The sequence below is a fragment of the Cibotium barometz genome, chromosome 27, assembly GCF_041138505.1.
Source record: "Cibotium barometz isolate CiBa-2024 chromosome 27, ASM4113850v1, whole genome shotgun sequence".
In the NCBI taxonomy this organism is placed as follows: Eukaryota; Viridiplantae; Streptophyta; class Polypodiopsida; order Cyatheales; family Cibotiaceae; genus Cibotium; species Cibotium barometz.
The window spans coordinates 49162825-49183742 of record NC_141072.1 but is presented as its reverse complement, the minus strand read 5'-3'; the positions used below and the strand labels follow the sequence as shown (position 1 = coordinate 49183742).

At 42.5% G+C, this 20918-nt stretch overlaps 1 protein-coding gene across 1 annotated transcript in view; it reads right to left on the bottom strand.

Moving 5' to 3' along the window:
- LOC147623475 (phosphoinositide phosphatase SAC6-like) overlaps positions 1–20918 on the bottom strand; it is a 127000-nt gene that overhangs the window by 33324 nt on the left and 72758 nt on the right. Inside the window, 3 exon segments of the mRNA XM_086821636.1 lie at positions 2673–2764; positions 2862–2989; positions 3113–3196. Coding sequence (XP_086677762.1) covers positions 2673–2764; positions 2862–2989; positions 3113–3196 — 304 coding nt within the window.

Here is a 20918-nt window from a genome sequence, read left to right as displayed (position 1 = left end):
AACCTTTGATCTGGAACCCCCTAATCCGTTTACCGAGTGGCCACATGCTAGGGGCTCGACCGCACATATCCTACAGCGCCTTCACCATGGGACGAACCAAGTCCCTTGGAGATTGGAAGGAGGAGGAGGAGGAGGAGAGAGGCCTGACACGGATCCCGGGTAGAGACAGGCTCACCATCGACATTGACTCAGCTATTGCTCCGGAGTGGTTGACTCTTGTTCAAGACCTGACCCCCCCCCCCCCCCCCCCCCCCCAAGTGTGGCTAGGCGTGTTCACCAAACACGATATCCTCGTGGCGGTCTATGGAGCAGATGAGGACAGTGGTCTGCTCACTTTTTCTATTGGATTACATAGCAGATTAGAGGGATCAGAGCACCCCTTGGAGGCTGCACCTTGCAGAGGGTGAGGGTGATTGGTTTTCGGGCACGTGCATGCACGTAGATCCAGCATCGGCCAAGGTGGCCAGGGAGAGATTTTGGCGGTTATGGATTTGGGAGTGCTGACCTCTCACGCGGTTGCAGTGGGACCCTGAAGAGTGGACGTGGCATGATCCCACGGATCAAGTGGAGACTCTGGATGCCCCTTTCTTTGCATATAGAGCAAGGCTCGACCGCAAGATCCAAATGTCGGAGATAGATGGCACACCAGCAACAACAACACACTGGCAGTCTCAGGGCCTATCACAGCGCTTCCTTTCAGATTTCTGGAAGAGGCTTTGGGACAGCTTTCGATCGAGCAAGCTCACTCTCTTCCTTTGGTTGACGGCACACAGGAGTCTGGGAGTGGGTACTTGGCTGGCAGTCGGAGGGCGGCCAGCAGCTTGCCCGAGGTGCAGCCATCTCCTAGAGTCTCAACGACATTGCCTTAGGGATTGCCCGAAGGCTCAACAAATTTGGCAGCGGATTCTCCGCATCTTTGCTATGGACAGGGCATCGACCCAAATTATCACTTGGGGTACTGTCCCTTGGGCCACCGAGGCTAGAGTGGTCAGGACTTACAACGAGGATGGGGGAGGCCATGCCCTTCAAGTCTCCCACCATCGTATTGTAGTAGTACCAGTCACAGCCCCACCTGCAAGAGTTTGGCGTCTAGGCTCATGCCAGCGCTGGGAGATTTGCAGTAGCATAGCAGCCTAGCACATCTGGTGTGCTAGACGTGGCACATCTGGCGTGCTAGATGTAGCGAGGCCATCAAGGGTACCCACACTTTGCCAGATGAGACCATCAGAAGCATGTGGCTCGACATCATTCACGCTCTCCGCGGTCAGTGGGTGGGGGAAGCTACACGGAGGTTCTGACCGCATGCAGAAGCGGCGGGAAGCCTTCTTGAGACTTTGGAGGCCTGGCCCTTTCCTCATAGATAGAGGCAGTGACCCCATTTGGCACTACAGACCACCTGTGTGGTTGTTTCTCCCCCCCCCCCTCCCTCCCTTTATGAGATAGCCTTCTCCTCATAGAGCAGCCAGCCGGAGGAGAAGCATCTCTCCCCCTTATGATCACTTGTTTCCCGCCCTTATTTGAGGCAAGTTTGTATTTAGGCCTTCATGGTTGTACTTAGTCCTTTGTGGCTGTTTTCTCTTTAACTAATTGAAGGATCTTTTTCCCGAATTTTAAAAAAAAAGTAGAGTAATGGCGCTCTATCTATAACTCGAGGGGAATATACAGCTGCTATAGGGCAGTATCTAATCTCTTTGAGAATCTTTGACCTTCCTTTACAAATACCTCCAAAGATTAGTTATGATAACATACCGTGCACTGCATTAGCAAAGGATTGGAGAGTCAACTCCGTAATATCAAAATACGATAAAAGTGGTGGTATCCTTTCACACCAGATATCCGGAGGGAAAAACCAAAAGGGAGAAAAGTGCCCTTGGTTAGCCCATGTTCACATGTGGCACTGCTCATAACATATATGCCAATAAATCCTCCTTGTAGTAGCAATGTGAACCTCTTTGAGGTCAGTAGGAGATCAATCTCTATAGGAAAGTAAGCTTAAAGCTTTGCGAACTTCAAACTTCTCTCGAGGCAACGCCTTCATGAACAAATCTGCAACATTGTCCTATGTAGAGCAGTAAGATAATGAGATCTCCCCTGCAAGTATCCTCTCCCTAACATAATGATAATGAATCTCTATGTGCTTAGCACGTGCATGAAACACTAGCTTTCGTGCCACGGCTATAGCATTTTCACTGTCAATGAGTATGGTGGTGGGTGTCTGCTGACACCCACGAAGATCGGCCATCAATCTCCTTAGCCGTACACAATCTATTGTGGCTATAAAGACTACCCTGTACTCACCCTCACAAGTAGATGTGGCAACAATGGGTTGCTTTTTGCTCAACCATGATATGCATGAATGCCCCAAAAAGAAACAAACTGAATATCCGAGCATGTGCTACATAAGTATATGAGGCAGTCCACTACTCGGCTATGAACACTCATATCAAAAGGCTCTATATATATATGTATTTATCTATATATATGTATGTCTGATGTAGTCTGGGAGTCTGGTAGCCTGGTGCTCTCGGTCTCCGTTTGGCTCGGAGGTCCTTGCTGGCTGAAGTGTAACCCCCTCCTGTGTTCGGGTAGGCACTGGATATAATCTCATGTGATTGAGAAGGGCAACTATATTTCAACAAGCTGTGCTCTTTTCATTGCAGATTGAAAATAACCTGTGGGTAAGGTCAGCATCATATGACATATACAAGCCAGGTGTTGCCTCCAAAGAGTAAAGAAGACTCCGGAGATGAGCTTCATCATCTTTCTGCCATGCCAATAATCTATGTTAATATCATAAAGGTCCACTCTCGTTCTCTATAAAGTGGATAATTATGGCATGATATGCATGACAAGCCCCTTACCTCTATTTGAGATAAAGGCCCTGATTCGGAATTGCAATGAAGAAATTTCATTGAAAGAATTTTGTACACAGAACTTCCATGGTAGTTTGCAACATGTTCTCGAGACGTCACAACTAGGACGTAGGCCTCTGTTCACCATATGCATATTATCATACAATAATAATGAAAACAATAAAAGAAATATCAAGAACATGCAATCAGTTAGATCCAAGGAAGAGAACTAGAACTTGAAAAATTTCCTAATAACAAACCACTTAAAAGTCTGAGAATTCCCAAAAAACCAAACACAATTTTCCTTCGAGCTGACTTCCGAGAATCATCAACAGGCAGTTCACCTGCAAAAAAAAAAGGGTGAAGTAGGGATAATTCAAATGTAATGAAGATATCACTAACAACTTAACTGAACAAGTTAACCTGGTTACTTTCACATTTATTACCTGTCGATAAAATTATCGAGCATTAAGAAGTGGAGGAGACTGCAATCTTGAGTAGGGATGTCATTAAACATGGTTGATATGCTTTCCATGGAAGCCCAAAAGAATGTGCATTCTTATGTACAAAGACAACATCACCTTAGTATTGACACTCTGCATACATACACTCTCATTCTTTTTGCACACATGAAGGGTGGACCAAACCATGATGAAGGTCAGCACTAAAGGATGAAGTGTTACTTGAATAGCCGAAGAACTGATGATTAAGTGTAAGCAATGCTGCAATAAACCTGAATGAAGAGACTAGAGAGTGGAGTGAGACGATACAGCCAATTGGGTCCGAACTTACCCACGTACGGGCCCCCACCTTGTGGTGTATTTGCTTGTAGTACTAGATTATAAAGAGTACAAGATGTTACCAAAGAGTGCTGTCAACTGAGCATTGCCGAGTTCCAGGCTGGCTGAAGGCATAGATGTGCTCACCCAAGCTAAAACTATGCTAGGGCAGGTTGCTTGTATCCTATAGGTTTTGCACCCTTGGTTCTGATGTCTGCTTGTCGAGGGCTGATTACTACTTTCCCTCAACAGCTTTGAGATGCTTGGAATCTGACACATGTGGGAGGGGAAAGGGTCCTTTTTATAGGCACAACTCTCCCTACTCGAGCATGCTTGTGCAGGTAATGGAGGTATTGTGCAGCAAAAACAGCTAACATCGGCTGGTCAACTTCATTTATAAAGTCATGGGCTTGAAAAAGTTAGTTCTTTCTTCTTCACAAGTGTGGGCATCCAAGAGCTGTCTGGACCAAATCACGCTGCCCAACATGCATATTGGCTGCCCAAAATACCTGTGGGCTATACTCTCTTTGCCTGGCTTCTGTACCCAATTTTTCCCTGTTCTATAGACTGCCCAATCAACCTGAGGGCTACCCACGCAGCCCACTGTGCTCAGATCACCTCCTCTTGCCCGGTATGTTACCCACGCTGTCATGATGCAAAAACACACCTTCCCAGGATGTACCCTAGCCTGAAACTACGGTTTTCAGCATGATCCGTGTCCTACACATCCAACGACAACTTAACATCTGTCTCCATCACCCAGCTCTTGGCCTAAAAGCTGCCTGCTGCCTGGGCACTATACAATGAATAGTCTAAGTGGCTGCTGCCTTAATGAGGCACGCTAATTGGTCCCAAATGGCTCAACTGGAGGCAATGATCCCACTGACTTTAATTTCCAACAGACTTGGTGTCTTGTCAGATCAGGTAGACTAAAGAGTTGTCTAGGAACATCAGAAACCTGGAAAACATATGGTGCTTGAATTTTTTTTATCCAAGGAAAGTTCCTTCTAATAGTCAAAAAAAAGCAACTGCATGATGCAAACTACAATCCTCCAAATAGGGTTGTCGAAATCTTTAGAAACGCGCTAACACTACAGGTTTCAAACGAGTTTGAAAAGTTTTGAACCCCAAAGGTTGTTATTCTACACCTGTACAAATGTGCATATGAATATAAATGTATATATGTATATACATCTATATACGTTGTCGTGCCATGGCACGTCTATGGTGTGAAACCATGCATATGAGGCCATTAAATGCAAATCCAGATGCATGGGATTAAGTGCCATGACTTGAGTCATTATATGATGCCTAAGTACATATGTTCATATTGTAAATGAGGTTCAATAAGACGAGCTGAGGCTGAGCCAGGTCTCGAAGCCTCTGTACATGAGTGTGGTGTGAATCATGGAGTTTTTATGCTTATGGTAGACCTAGTAGTAGGGAACACCCTTCTCAACATGTATGGGAAATGTGAGAGCATGTATGATGTAAGGATTGGTTTTGAAAAATGACTTTTCAAGATATCGTGTCATGCAATGCCACGATTTCTGCGCTTGCTCAGAATGGATATAATGAGAACGCTTTGGATTTTTTTTCAACTGATGCTACTGGAAGGTTTGATGCCAGATGATATCACCTTTTGTGTGGGACATTTCAATAATATGGGGCATAGTTTTATCGAGGTGCAGGGACACCGGCTTAAGGGAAATACTTTTCCCATTGTCATAGTAGATAGGCCTCATACACCCAGTTATGATGGGCTTACACCTCTTCATGTTGCTGCTAGCATGCGTGCTGCTGATGGTGTCGTGGATGCATTGACAAATGCTCCAGAAGAGTTATGGGCGATGACATGGACGAGTGCAAAGGATTCGGTTGGTCAAACTCCTTTGATGTATGCGTTGGCTGCTGGCAATCATGCGTTTGTGAAACTGGTGCAAAGCAAGCTGCAAAAGCTTGATATCAGAGCTGCTATGGGGAAAAAGGGAAGTGATGCAAAGGCCCCACATTTGGCATCAGTATTGGTGGTGAGGACATCAAGTCAAACTTCCCATCTTCACCAAGAAAGGCAGAGAAATGCTACTAACCCAAAACCTTCCTCTCAGAGTTCGTGGTTTAAATGCAGGATCTACATTCCGTCCCTTCGTGTTGTCAATGCTTACCATTGCAGCAGTGTGTGTGTGTAGGGTTATTGATAAAGGACCCTCCTAGTCTTAACTTCGTGCAACGCCCGTTTGTGTGGAAGTCCGCCTAGCAGAGGCAGCAGCTCTTTGAAGGGCATCACATGAATTGTATTGAGTGTATCAATGTTGATTACAAATCAACTCGCAAAGAGTCATATTATTACCTTCACACAGCATCCCACTGGCTCTCCAGAGTTTGTTTTACAAAATTCAGTACAATGATACGAGTGTTGCAACTAAAGACCTCACAAAGTCTTTTGGCTGGGACACATACGATTCTTTTATGCAACACGATGTTCAGGAGCTGAATCGTGTCTTTGTGAGAAACTTGAGGATAAAATGAAGGGGACAGCAGTGGAAGGTACAATTCAGCAGCTGGAGACGTATACGCAAGGTGGTGGCTTGCGTGGCAAAGATACGAAGGTTTTTTTTTTAAAGGAAATATCCGAATTTTAAGCAAGAAAAAAGGAGGCACAGTGTATTTCAAACTGGGAAATTCGAATTTTTAGCTGCAAAAGCGAATGGAGCCCGAATCTCTTGCGGGAAAAAATGGGAAAACCAGAAAATCAGAGATACGAAAGGGGGGATAGGCAGAAACAGGAGTGAAGGAAAAACCAGAGTTTGAATTTTGCAAAATATCTCGTTTTGTGAAGTTAACTTCTGTTCAAGCCTTGTAGGGGTTTGAATTAGAGAGGAATTGAAGCTTCATCCAGTGATATACTTCCTGAAAAATTCGAAAAATGAAGTGATGCGCTGCCAATTTCATGCAAAGGACGAAGAGCTGAAGCCTTGGAGAGATGCCTGGGTAATCGTGTAGAAGCTGAGGCTGCCGTTTGTGATAATAAGCTGCTGCTGACGTCGACTGAAGCCGAGGAGTCACTTGCAACAATCAGAGGAGCTAAAGTGGTCGTGGAGTTGGCAAAGGATGATTGTCTGAAAGCTGCAGTCTTTCGCCATCCTTCTTTGTCACTGTTGATGATTTCAAAGAGGTAAAGACTCCTTTAGCAATTTTGGCGGCAGAAATAGACCATAAGAGGCACATCAGAAAATTCTAGAATGGTTTGGAGATTTACTTTAGAAGTGCAGGTGCTATGGATATTGTAGAGGCCGATGCATGCTAGCTGGGAGACCGTCCTTATCCATGAATACAAATACAAAGTAAATTTGTTCTATCTTCGGATGTGCATAACCTATAACATCAATGTATAAAAGGAGTAGATTGACAATCCTTGAAGATATCACTTGTTGGGACTTAATGAGTTGGATCTATGATGCATTGATGGATTAAAGTTGTTAATCAAGCATGATGCTACCCAATAAACATATGTATCAACAGTTTGGCAGTTGCTCCATTGATGCTCTTATGGGTTGTATTAGGTCCCTTGCCTTACAAGGGAAGGTGCTCCTTTTCTTATGTACATGGTGAGTGGTTACTTTAGTTTCGATAAAGGAAGGTTCATGAATCTACAGAGGCGAGAGAGAGTGAAGCCCTGGGTTTTGCAGACAGACGAGAAAGTTATAACCTTGGATTTTGGTTTGAGCCATGATGCTTATGATGGTTTTTGGTATAGCTCATATGTCTTGCTGAGATTTGGTATGTAAATATTATGGTTCCAGCCTGTGCTGGTGGTTCCCCTTGAAGAGATAAATATTCTGTTTCCTTGCTGGGATTTGAAGCTACTCTCACAGCCAGAAGTCTCGCACTTGCCCAGCGATACCGTCCACGTCACGACAGCTTTTTGGTGAACCCGACGTGAAACTGCTGGGGTGAGAGTGTGGTGAAATACACAGGGAAGCTATGGCTGAGAATCCTGAGGGACATGGGGTTCATTTTGACCCCGGGGTTATGCAAATGTTTCAGATGTTTACTATGTATATGCAACAGCAGCAAGCTGCTGAGAGGGGGCAAATTTCCACGACTAAAGCACTGCAGTCAATTGTGAAAAAGGTGGATCAATTTGATGGTAAGGACATCACAAAGTACCTGCGCAATTACACAAAGGAAATGGAGCTAAACAGGGTGACTGAGGAGGATATGGTTCGAAGCTTTGAGCTGGTATGTGTTCCTGAAATAAGAGAGCGCATAAGAGGATTACAGGCAGCACATGGTGGCAAAAATTGGGAGGAGTTCAAGCTTGCTTTGAAGGATGATTATTTCATGGAGGATTCCGAGCGGGTGACCAAACGAACTTTCTTGGAATGGGTCACAAAACCCAAAATGGGAATTTCTGCCACAGAGTTGCTAAGAGAGTTTGAGAAGCGCTATGCCCAGCTGTCAAGGATTGAGCGCACAACCTTGGACAGGGAAAAAACAGAGCTCTTCTTACAAGCGGCTGGGAAAGATCTCCAAGAAAAACTGGAAATTCTCCTTGAGGATAAAGATACAGAGCAAGGGCTAAAGAATGATTGGAATGATGTCGAGGATGCGGTCACCATGCTAGCAAAGCGGCAGCGAAGGAGGGATAAAATGGTGATGAGCTCGGCAACTCCTATAACTGCTGTTACCCCTGAGAATCTACCAAAACCAGCTGCTGCAATCCCAAAGGTAGAAGGGCCGATGGATGAGCTTATTAAGGGCATGCGAGACCTAAAATTGAAGATGTCCAGGATTGAAGAAAAAGGGCTACCATTAGGGCAGGCTTCTATGCAAAGGCCTCAAAGCAAAGAAGGGTTTACATTCAGATGTATATGGTGTGATGACCCAGAACATGCAAAGAAAGACTGTGCTAGCTATAAAGAAGCCCTCAGAAATCAACTTGTGTTTTTCAAAGATGGAAAAATTCACCTTACAGAGACTGGTCTTCCATTAAGCACAAACTTTGGAAAAGGAGGGATGAAAAAGCTAGTTGAAGACATGGTTGCTGGACATGCCATCTCTATGGTTGAGGCAGCAACCTATGGGTTAAAGGTTGGTCAATCAAAGCAGGAATTTGAGAATGATGAAGATTATGAGAATGAAGATTTTTGGCCATCAACAATGGAACTAATTGCGTCAAAGAAGGTGTCTAAACAGGCTTTGCATGAGGCAGGTGACTGTATACGTCTTGAGACTGGCTGGGAAGAGCCTGTGGATTCTTTATCTGTTCATGCCTACATTGCAAAATGCCAGAATAATGAGGCACAGGTAGAGGAAAAGCATAAGAGGGAGAATAAGGAAGGAGGGCCATCAAAAAGGGTCACCCGTGGTAGTGAAAAGAAGGATCCTGGGCCATCTCATATGCCTCCGCCGCATAGTAGACCTCCACAGGAAGTATCAATGGAAGAAGTGCTAGCAAAAATGAAGCATGGGAAGGAGAAGGGTAAAGGGAAAAGTCCACTCTACAAGCTTCAATCTGATATTGAAGCCGCAACAAACCTCAAAAAGGTGCTTGAAGAGAGGATTCTAAACAGTAGGGTGGAATTTACACTAGGGGAAGTCTTGGGGATTGCAAAGAAAGAATTCCATGATGAGATAATTGATATTATACGAAGGAAAAGGCAGTCCATAATTGAATCTATTCCATCACAAGGGGAGGCAAGCACTTCCAAGACTCATGGAGTACAGGTACAGCAAAAGGAAGAGAGAGAGAATGTGGTGGAATGTAATCACTTTGCTGAAGGGGCACGACAAGTGCGCTTTGTGGATGAGGATGATGAAAAAGAAGTTCTTACAAAGAGTCATTACTCCAGGAGCCATTGGGCAAGGGCCACCACTGAAACCCTTGTCAAGATAGGTGACTTGGAAGAGCCGTATGTCGCTCTAATCGACCATGGGTCTGAAATAAATCTTATGGCTAAAAATCTCTACAACAAATGTAAGTGGCCAATGGATGTAGATCATGGGTGGATGATTAAAGCAGCTAATAACTCATCTGGAGAGCTCTATGCAGCCTGTCCAAATGTAAGGGTAACTATAGGGGATGTGAAAGATGATCAGAACTTCTTTGTCCAGGAGATGTCATCGTATCCCCTCATCCTTGGGCAACCCTACATTACAGCTGTGAGGATGGAAACAAAGGTTTTGGATGATGGCTCGGCATATGCAAGATTAAGAATTAAAGATGGCAAGAAAGCTGTTCAGTTCTTGACAGTTTGCATTAACCATGAAAGGAACCGTGAGTCTCTTCGAGCACAGTCACTCCCAAAGATAAACAGGGAATTCATGAACTACAGGGAGAGGAGGGATTTTGGCCAGGTGCCATTGTAAAGCGAGATTCCAATGGTACAAGGGAAAATGAGTTCTCGCAGGACTCAATCAATGTAAATAACTTTTCAGCAAATTTTTAGGGATTTTCTAGCTATGGGTCACTGGTCTTTGTAAAAAGCAAGGATTTGAAGCGTGGCATGCGTCGACATGTACAAAATGAACAAAAAAGTCTTGAGCAGTGTGGTCTTTTGGAGAAGAATGAGTTTATTTCAAGGATGCTTGATGAGGTGTCATTTGTGGATACTATGGGTGTGCTTTTTGCTATGGAAAGAGCATGCTTACAGGGTGGAAATGAGATGATAGAGCTGTCATCTGTGGGGATGTATGATATAATCCGGAAATTCGAGGGGATGGAATGTAAAAACATGAATTGTGAGATGGATGCTCATGTTGATACAAAGTATAAAACGGTTGCAAAGAAGGTGAAACCAGTTGCCTTGCCCTTGCCACCAGGAAGCAAGGAGAAAATAGATGAAGCCTCTATGCAACCGAATCTCAGAGATCCGAAGAAAATTGGGCATAAGTTTACACAGGAAACCCTAAAAGAGCTGAAGATTGGTGAAAAGGATTTTCTGTTGCCAGTTGAAAGGGAATGCTTTGAGGAAATGCTTGTAAAACATGGGAAAGCCTTTGCTTTTCACCCGCATGAGATAGGCTGTGTTCATAGTTGTCACGGTACGAAAATACGATACCGTACGGTACGATACCGTACGGGAATATTCGGTACGATATGAAATTTGGGGATACGGTACGATAAAATACGGTTTTTATTTTTTACACTTACAAGCTATGGAGCTTCAAGCTTGAATGTAGGGGAAGGTTGGGAGGGGAGGAGTCTACAGTGCTTGAGAAACCAGTACATGGATATGTGTCTCTCCCGGTTGGATCTCCCGATTGCCTCCAAAGAACCTGGATGGGTAATGCAATACCAAAGGTCTCCCAGTGTAGCGTTTATGACTAAGGGACCGTCCTTGCACAAATACGAGGAGTGCATCTAGGGTGATAAGTTTAGGGACTCCTCTCTAGATCAAAATGGCCATGTCCAAATGTTCTCCCTTGTGCATAACTTGAGAATCTAATTGTCTAGCCTACCTATACCAGGGATCCCTAAGTGATGTAGCAAGATTCTCTCATCCTACCAATCAAGTGTACACTACCAGTCTACCTCGCCAGATTTTTTAGGTCTCTCCACAACCCCATATGGAATACTGAGTGGACACGAAAGTTGCGAAGTATTGCGAGCATTTGGGATCTTCGTAAAGCAAGGTTTCTATTTTTTTTTAGCATTTGGAATTTTTTTTTCAAGGAAAAAAAATTTTGGGGAAAAAAAAAAAACCTAACTCGTACCGTACGATATCGTACGAATTCGTACGGTATCGTACCGTACGACTCGTACGTACGAATAGGTTCGTACACGTACGAGAAACAACTATGGCTGTGTTGATCCAAGTGTAACAGCGCCAATGGTGATCTTCACTGTTCCACATGTGCCCTGGAACCTGCGGCCGATTCCAGTACCAAAGGCTCTCTTGCCAAAGCTGATGGAATTACTAAAAGAAAAGATCAGGATGGGAATTTTGGAGCCATCATGCGCTCCATACTCTAACAGATGGTTTACCGTGCCAAAGAAAAATGGAGCATTGCGCTTCATTCAAGACATGCAACCTGTAAAAAAGGTCACAATCAGAAATGTGGGAGCAGGTTCGATTGTGGACGAGTTTGCAGAAGCATTTGTAGGGAAAGCTATATACTCTATGGGTGATCTGTATTCGGGATATGATCAGTTTCAGCTGGATATACAAAGCAGGGACTTGACCACAATGAAAACTCCTTTGGGATTGGTAAGGATGTGTACCTTACCACAGGGAGCCACCAACTCAGTGGCGCATATGATGAATGGAATGAATAAAGTCTTGCGAGACTTCATACCACAAATAACTATGCCTTTTCTGGATGATGTGCCAATAAAAGGCTGTGATGAGAAAGATAAAGATGGGGATTTGGATTCGAGGGGGTGCCGCAAGTTTGTGGCAAATCATATAAAAGATTGTGATATGATTCTATCCAGACTTGAAGAGGTGAATCTTACTTTGTCTGGATTGAAATCAGTATTTGGGGTTGGTGAAGTGCTAATCGTGGGGCATCTTTGTAGTACTAATGGACGCCGACCTTGTCCAGCCAAGATAGATGCAATACAAAGAATGAAAGAGATGCATTAATGTTACAGAGCTGAGGAGATTTCTTGGTGGATGTGTCTTTTATGTTATATGGATCCCGCATTATGCACATGTAGCAGATCCTCTTTATCAACTTTTGAGGAAAAATCAAAAATTTTTGTGGAGTGCAGGACATATTAAAGCTATGCGGAAGCTGAAATATCTGCTCCAATCATCACCTACTCTAAGAAAGGCAGATTATGAGTGTGGCAGGCCTGTGATTGTTACAGTTGATACTAGTCCTACTGGGATAGGATGGGCAGTAGGGCAAGATGATGAGGATGATCACAGGTATGTAATCAGATTTGGAGCAAAGGTATTAAGCATTCGTCAGCGAAAATATCCGCAGATCAAGAGAGAGTTATGGGAAATAGTCACTGCTCTAAAATGTGAAAAAGAATATCTTATTGGGGCATCTGTACTTGTGGAAACTGATTGCTTGCCACTCCTTGGGATGATTGCAAGCTGCACCACTCCAGATATCGCTATGCTTAGGTGGATTGCCTATATCAAGTCACTAAATCCTGAGTTTGAGCATATTGCAGGAAAAGATAACCCAGTTGCAGATATGCTATCAAGAGCCAGGTATGAAGATGAAGAAGGGATGATTAGTGACATTGATAATATAGGTACAAAGTTCTATACTACTGCATATGCAAAAGTGGTCCATACTTGCTTATCAAATGCACTTGAGTCTTTTACTGAGGAAATGTATGAAGGAGATTGGTTGCTTATTGGTCAATACTTGAGTACTTTGACAAGACAGGAAAATTGGTCTGATTCAGAATTTAAGAGGATCCGCAGAAAAGCATATGGGTATTTTCTAAAGGATGGGTACCTGTGGAAGCATCCTAAGCAGAGGAATGCTATGCCACAGAGAGTCATATGTGATAAAGAGACTCAAGGGAAGCTCATGAAAGAATTCCATGAGAGTCTCTCGGCTGGACATCGAAGTGTGTGGGCCACCTTTACCAAAATAAAGGAAAGATATTGGTGAAAAGGAAGGTACAAGGATGTTTCCCAATATGTGGAAACATGCATGGTATGTCAAATGTACTCGAATGTGCGACATTGTGATGGCCTGCAACCAACCTACCCATCTGCCATACACTACAAATGGGTAGTGGATCTAGTTACAATGCCTTTGGGAATTTGACAGATGCGGTACATAGCACTTGCAAGAGAAGATTTGACAAATCAGGTGGAAGGGCGTGCTCTTAGAACAAAGAGTACGGAAACAGTATGCAAATTTCTCTTGGAAGATGTGATTTGCCGGTATGGTTGTGTTGGGAAAATAACAGCTGACAGGGGTGAGCTAGATGTTGAAGAAGCAAGGGAGTTCTTCTCTAGAATTGGCATCAAATTGGCCTTAACATGTGCCTACAACCCTGAGGGCAATGGTAAAAGTGAGCGAGGACATCCTCCAATCATTAAAGCTTTGGCTAAGGCATGCAGAGGAAGAATGCGAGAGTGGCTAAGGCATGCAGAGGAAGAATGCGAGAGTGGCCAAGGCTACTACCATATGCTTTGTGGGCTGACCGTACAACTCATAGCTCGGTGACAGGATACATGCCTGCAGAATTAATGTATGGTCAGAAGCCAGTAATCCGAGTTGAAAAAGTAGTTCCAACTTGGAATGTATTACCCTGGATGGAAAAATTGAATAGGGAAGACCTCCTTACATTGCGAATAAGGCAGCTGGAGAGGAGGCCTGAAGATGTAGAGCTTGCTAAAGCTCGTTTGAAAGATGCAAGGTTGAAAAATAAAGAAAGATTTGATAGAAGACACAGACTCCGGCCAAAGCCTATTGAAGAAGGTGATTGGGTCCTAATGTATGATAGTAGTCTTGACAACCAGTTCACTGTGCAAAGGAAGTTTGCAAAAAGGTGGTTTGGTCCTTACATTGTCAAGCATGTGCATGGAAATACCACGTATACCCTGTGTGAGCTTGATGGAACAGAGATAAAGAATCTTGTAGCAAGCAAAAGGATCAAGATGTTTAAAAGAAGGCATGACAGTGATCCTTTTGATTCACAGGGGACTCAAGATGAGAGGCTTGATAGTGATAGCATGGATATGGTTAAAAAGGAAGAAGACGATCTTCCTGGTAATGTAGAAGATGAAGACGACATCCAGATATATGTGGATCTTGAAGATGATTTGGCACATACCAGAGGATAAGCAGGTTTAGAGGGGGTGGATGTTGTGCCATGGCACGTCTATGGTGTGAAACCATGCATATGAGGCCATTAAATGCAAATCCAGATGCATGGGATTAAGTGCCATGACTTGAGTCATTATATGATGCCTAAGTACATATGTTCATATTGTAAATGAGGTTCAATAAGACGAGCTGAGGCTGAGCCAGGTCTCGAAGCCTCTGTACATGAGTGTGGTGTGAATCATGGAGTTTTTATGCTTATGGTAGACCTAGTAGTAGGGAACACCCTTCTCAACATGTATGGGAAATGTGAGAGCATGTATGATGTAAGGATTGGTTTTGAAAGAATGACTTTTCAAGATATCGTGTCATGGAATGCCACGATTTCTGCGCTTGCTCAGAATGGATATAATGAGAACGCTTTGGATTTTTTTTCAACTGATGCTACTGGAAGGTTTGATGCCAGATGATATCACCTTTTGTGTGGGACATTTCAATAATATGGGGCATAGTTTTATCGAGGTGCAGGGACACCAGCTTAAGGGAAATACTTTTCCCATTGTCATAGTAGATAGGCCTCATACACCCAGTTATGATGGGCTTACACCTCTTTCATGTTGCTGCTAGCATGCGTGCTGCTGATGGTGTCGTGGATGCATTGACAAATGCTCCAGAAGAGTTATGGGCGATGACATGGACGAGTGCAAAGGATTCGGTTGGTCAAACTCCTTTGATGTATGCGTTGGCTGCTGGCAATCATGCGTCTGTGAAACTGGTGCAAAGCAAGCTGCAAAAGCTTGATATCAGGGGTGCTATGGGCAAAAAGGGAAGTGATGCAAAGGCCCCACATTTGGCATCAGTATTGGTGGTATGGACATCAAGTCAAACTTCCCATCTTCACCAAGAAAGGCAGAGAAATGCTACTAACCCAAAACCTTCCTCTCAGAGTTCGTGGTTTAAATGCAGGATCTACATTCCGTCCCTTCGTGTTGTCAATGCTTACCATTGCAGCAGTGTGTGTGTGTGCAGGGTTATTGATGAAGGGCCCTCCTAGTGTTAACTTCGTGCAAGGTCTGTTTGTGTGGAAGTCCGCCTAGTAGAGGCAGCAGCTCTTTGAAGGGCATCACATGAATTGTATTGAGTGTATCAATGTTGATTACAAATCAACTCGCAAAGAGTCATATTATTACCTTCACACAGCATCCCACTGGCTCTCCAGAGTTTGTTTTACAAAATTCAGTACAGTGATACGAGTGTTGCAACTAAAGACCTCACAAAGTCTTTTGGCTGGGACACATACGATTCTTTTATGCAACACGATGTTCAGGAGCTGAATCGTGTTCTTTGTGAGAAACTTGAGGATAAAATGAAGGGGACAGCAGTGGAAGGTACAATTCAGCAGCTGGAGACGTATACGCAAGGTGGTGGCTTGCGTGGAAAAGATACGAAGGTTTTTTTTTTTAAAGGAAATATCCGAATTTTAAGCAAGAAAAAAGGAGGCACAGTGTATTTCAAACTGGGAAATTCGAATTTTTAGCTGCAAAAGCGAATGGAGCCCGAATCTCTTGCGGGAAAAAATGGGAAAACCAGAAAATCAGAGATACGAAAGGGGGGATAGGCAGAAACGGGAGTGAAGGAAAAACCAGAGTTTGAATTTTGCAAAATATCTCATTTTGCGAAGTTAACTTCTGTTCAAGCCTTGTAGGGGTTTGCATTAGAGAGGAATTGAAGCTTCATCCAGTGATATACTTCCTGAAAAATTCGAAAAATGAAGTGATGCGCTGCCAATTTCATGCAAAGGACGAAGAGCTGAAGCCTTGGAGAGATGCCTGGGTAATCGTGTAGAAGCTGAGGCTGCCGTTTGTGATAATAAGCTGCTGCTGACGTCGACTGAAGCCGAGGAGTCACTTGCAACAATCAGAGGAGCTAAAGTGGTCGTGGAGTTGGCAAAGGATGATTGTCTGAAAGCTGCAGTCTTTCGCCATCCTTCTTTTGTCACTGTTGATGATTTCAAAGAGGTAAAGACTCCTTTAGCAATTTTGGCGGCAGAAATAGACCATAAGAGGCACATCAGAAAATTCTAGAATGGTTTGGAGATTTACTTTAGAAGTGCAGGTGCTATGGATATTGTAGAGGCCGATGCATGCTAGCTGGGAGACCGTCCTTATCCATGAATACAAATACAAAGTAAATTTGTTCTATCTTCGGATGTGCATAACCTATAGCATCAATGTATAAAAGGAGTAGATTGACAATCCTTGAAGATATCACTTGTTGGGACTTAATGAGTTGGATCTATGATGCATTGATGGATTAAAGTTGTTAATCAAGCATGATGCTACCCAATAAACATATGTATCAACAGTTTGGCAGTTGCTCCATTGATGCTCTTATGGGTTGTATTAGGTCCCTTGCCTTACAAGGGAAGGTGCTCCTTTTTTTATGTACATGGTGAGTGGTTACTTTAGTTTGGATAAAGGAAGGTTCGTGAATCTACAGAGGCGAGAGAGAGTGAAGCCCTGGGTTCTGCAGACAGACGAGAAAGTTATAACCTTGGATTTTGGTTTGAGCCATGATGCTTATGATGGTTTTTGGTATAACTCATATGCCTTGCTGAGATTTGGTATGTAAATATTATGGTTCCAGCCTCTGCTGGTGGTTCCCCTTGAAGAGATAAATATTCTATTTCCTTGCTGGGATTTGAAGCTACTCTCACAGCCAGAAGTCTCGCACTTGCCCAGCGATACCGTCCACGTCACGACAACGTGCACACACTTTTTTGTGAAACCACTACATTAAGGATTGTATGGTACATTCATAGCTGTCCCAAGTTGGGACAGTTACTACTCATATATCAAAAACACTGGAAAAACACTTCCAGCTGTTGAGAGGAAAGATCGTCGAGATCAAAAGAATCTCGAGTGAAAGGTAAAGAGACCTCCTAAAAAAAATAAAGTATATGATCTCCTCATGACTGAAAATGAGCTGATTTCGTGCATGGTAGAACGTCCACAAAGCCCAGTATCTAGTCCAAGAAAGGAAAGAGTGTAATCCGGCAGAGATGAAGAAAGGCAGCCGAACATCCAAAAGAATTTCCTGAAGTTGTTGGGAAATCGCAATCTCAAGTGCCCTGACAGTCTATCCAAGAGAGCACGAGAAGAGGGACATCCCCATAACAAATGAATAACTGTCTCTCAATTATGAGAACCCCTCTTACAAGAGGCAGGTGCAATGTTTCTCTTGGTTAAGAAGCTACCAACCGAGAATGCACCCACAATGCATCTCCACAATGAAAGTCCATGTTTGAGAGGCAATTTGCTTTTCCAAACTGCAGTCAAAGACGTCTTCCACCTTTGAAGAGGTTTGTTTACATGGCACAACTGGCATGTGATTGTATCGAAGGTGGAGGGAGAAACGTTTTGTTGCCGTGAGGCGATGGAAAGAAAAAGGAGAGCCTGGAAGTTGCCTGTCAAATTTCCAATCTTTCCTCATCCTCAAGTGGAGGCACCGGCTGAAAAATCTTGCAATATAGAGCTTATTTCATGCCATACATGCTTGTGATGCATACCCAGATTATATCTTCTTACACCTTGTGGAAAGGAGAATACATTGCCTTGATCATCAACTAAGCGTACACCAAAGTTGGAGAGCAGGTATGGTTTTCTGGGTAGTAATACAACCAAAGAATGCTAAAAAGACCTACTCCAATGAATACTTTCTTTTTGCAAGGAATTGCCTCTATCTGGAGGTCTACCCAACCAAGAAAGAAGACAAAGAAGCATTTGCCAGTCATGTATAAGCTTAGTGGAGTAAGGGCAGCTCACAATCCGACCTTCAAATTTTCCAAATATGACATTGAGAAACTATATACCTAGATGAATCTAGGAACATGCCCAAGTTCACCTTATAAGAAAGTGCAATTTATAACCTCATGGTAGTCATCCACAAGACAATAAACTATCAACTCCATCATGCATAGTATGGACTAGATACTATGACATCCCCACTAACGTCATTAGTGCCCGATAGTGGGTGTAGAACTTGTTATCAATATCCCACACACACACCGCCCATGCACAAATACAGCATACATTTATACAAAGGTCTGTGTACTGAGTTTCTGTCAGAGCTCCGGAGATACAAGGCAGACTCAGCCATAATGAAGCCTAGCATCAAGGATCATAACAAACAGAAAGAATTATTACAACAAAAAGATAGCTGACAGGGCATATGCACCACTAAAAATAGAAAGAATTAACACAATATCAACTGGCTGCAACTTGGACGAGAACTTCACAATGTGAAATTTGCATGTTCGCTAATACAGCATAAAGATATACCTAGATGAATCTAGGAACATGAGCAAATTCACCTTATAAGAAAGTGCAATTTATAACCTCATGGTAGTCATCCACAACACAGTAAACCATCAACTCCATCATGCATAGTATAGACTAGATACTATGACATCCCCACTAACGTCATCAGTGCCCAATAGTGGATGTAGAACTTAGTATCAATATATGCTCCCACACACACACCCCACGCACACACACAGCATACATTCATACAAAGATCTGAGTACTGAGTTTTTGTCAGAGCTCCGGAGACAGGGTAGACTCGGCCAAAGTGCCAACATTAAAGTCCAGGGTTGCTTTTGGTGAAGGAATTCAAGAAGTAAAGTTATCTTTCTTACAATGACAAGCCTCCATGCATTTCTGAAATTTTTTCTCTTAAAACCTTTTGGCTTTTCATCTTCCGGGAAACCTTTAGGCTTTCCGCTTTCCCGAAACCTTTTGGCTTTTCGAATTTCGGAAAATCTTTTGACCTTTTGGATTCCGGAAACTTTTGACTTTTCACATTTCGATTTTTTTTGTCTTTTCATTTTCCCAAAACTGTTGGCTTTCCGTATTCCGGAAAAACCATTGAAATTCCAAAATTTTTTGACCATTCGTATTCTAAATGGGTTCGGGGTTAATTAAAATTTTCAAAAAAAATTAAAAATTAATGAAAAAATAGACAAAAGTTATTTTAAATTTTTAAAAAATGTGGGGTTGGTGTTTGGCATATGGTGTGTCCATTCGAGCACCCGTGACCATTCAAATTCCTTTAAAAATATATTTTTTAATCCAAAAATTTTAAAAATCCATTAAAATTATAAATTTTCATTGGATTTGAGAATTGCCAGACGGAATTAAAAATTTCGTGAACGATGGGATTCTCAGAAAAAATTAGGAATATTCTAGATATTATTTTTAGAAATCCTAGAAATTGGTATTTTTTAAAATATCAATGGTATTTTGACAAATTAAATTGCTAAAAATTTTCTTTAAAAATATAGGTTTGGAATGCCATAAGATAGGTTTAGTGAAATTCAAAATTATCATATTTTGAAAAAATCATGATAATTCTTTTTCTCCTCGTGCTGATATTAGATAGATGCGAATTATTCACATATTATTAATACGATTATACCTCATATTAGTAGATATTTCTGTTTGGATTAATTCTAAACGATGTTTTCATGATTTTTTGCCATTGTTTAGCCATTCTTTTTGGACATGTTCCTTAAGTTTTTCAATGATGGCTATAATCTGAGTTCAAAGTGTGTCTCACCTTTGACACTTTTCCATGATAATTTATTTTGCACTTGTTTAAGTGTGGTCTATGCTTAATTTCTTAAGCCTAAGACAAACTCTATCATGGGTTAGTTGATCGGTTTGTTTTGGTGGATTTTATTGGATGTTTTCCAAGTTTTATATGGACTCATCAAGTTCTACCTGAATCACTTGTGTCTAGGGATTTTTTAACGAGTGCTACACACATGTGTTTCACTTGCTTACTTTGGAGTTTTGTTTAAGCGATACTACGTTCATATACTCCGGATTGATGAGTTGGCTACCAATTTTAATGCTTCTTTTGGCATGATTAATGTCCATTAGATGACATGCATTGATTTTTATGATCAACTATGGTTTTCATGGATTTGTGGAGCTTCTATGCTTTTATCCATGGTTTTATAAGGATCTTTTGATCTTTTGGATAATATCATGTGCTTTGAAGGTAGCATTTGCCTTCGTTTTTTGCACTTAATTTTGGATTATATTCCTTGTACAACTTCCTCTTATCTCTCACATTTAGGCAAAAAGTAGGAGATTAGACAAGGTGCTAAGTGTGATGTTATTTATATTTAGTCTAATGCAAATAGGGTTAATAACATAGAGAGAAATATCCAATGTTTACCAGATTTCAAATTTTATTTCTTAGAGATGACTTACCTCCCTGGCTACCATGAGAGCAACTAAAAGATCATCACGTTGATCCCAATGTAGATAGGGTCGATAGTGTAGAGGAATACCCACTTTTTACCAGAATCCAATTTTTATTTCTTTGAGACAACTCACCTCCCTGACGGATCATTATTGGGTTTTATGCTGTGTATGCACCCAGAGGAGTGCTAGTGATCATCAGTAGATTACTGGGGCACTTTTTACTTCAGTTAGTGGAGGTTTTTTCCCCCAGTTTAGCTCAGTTTCAC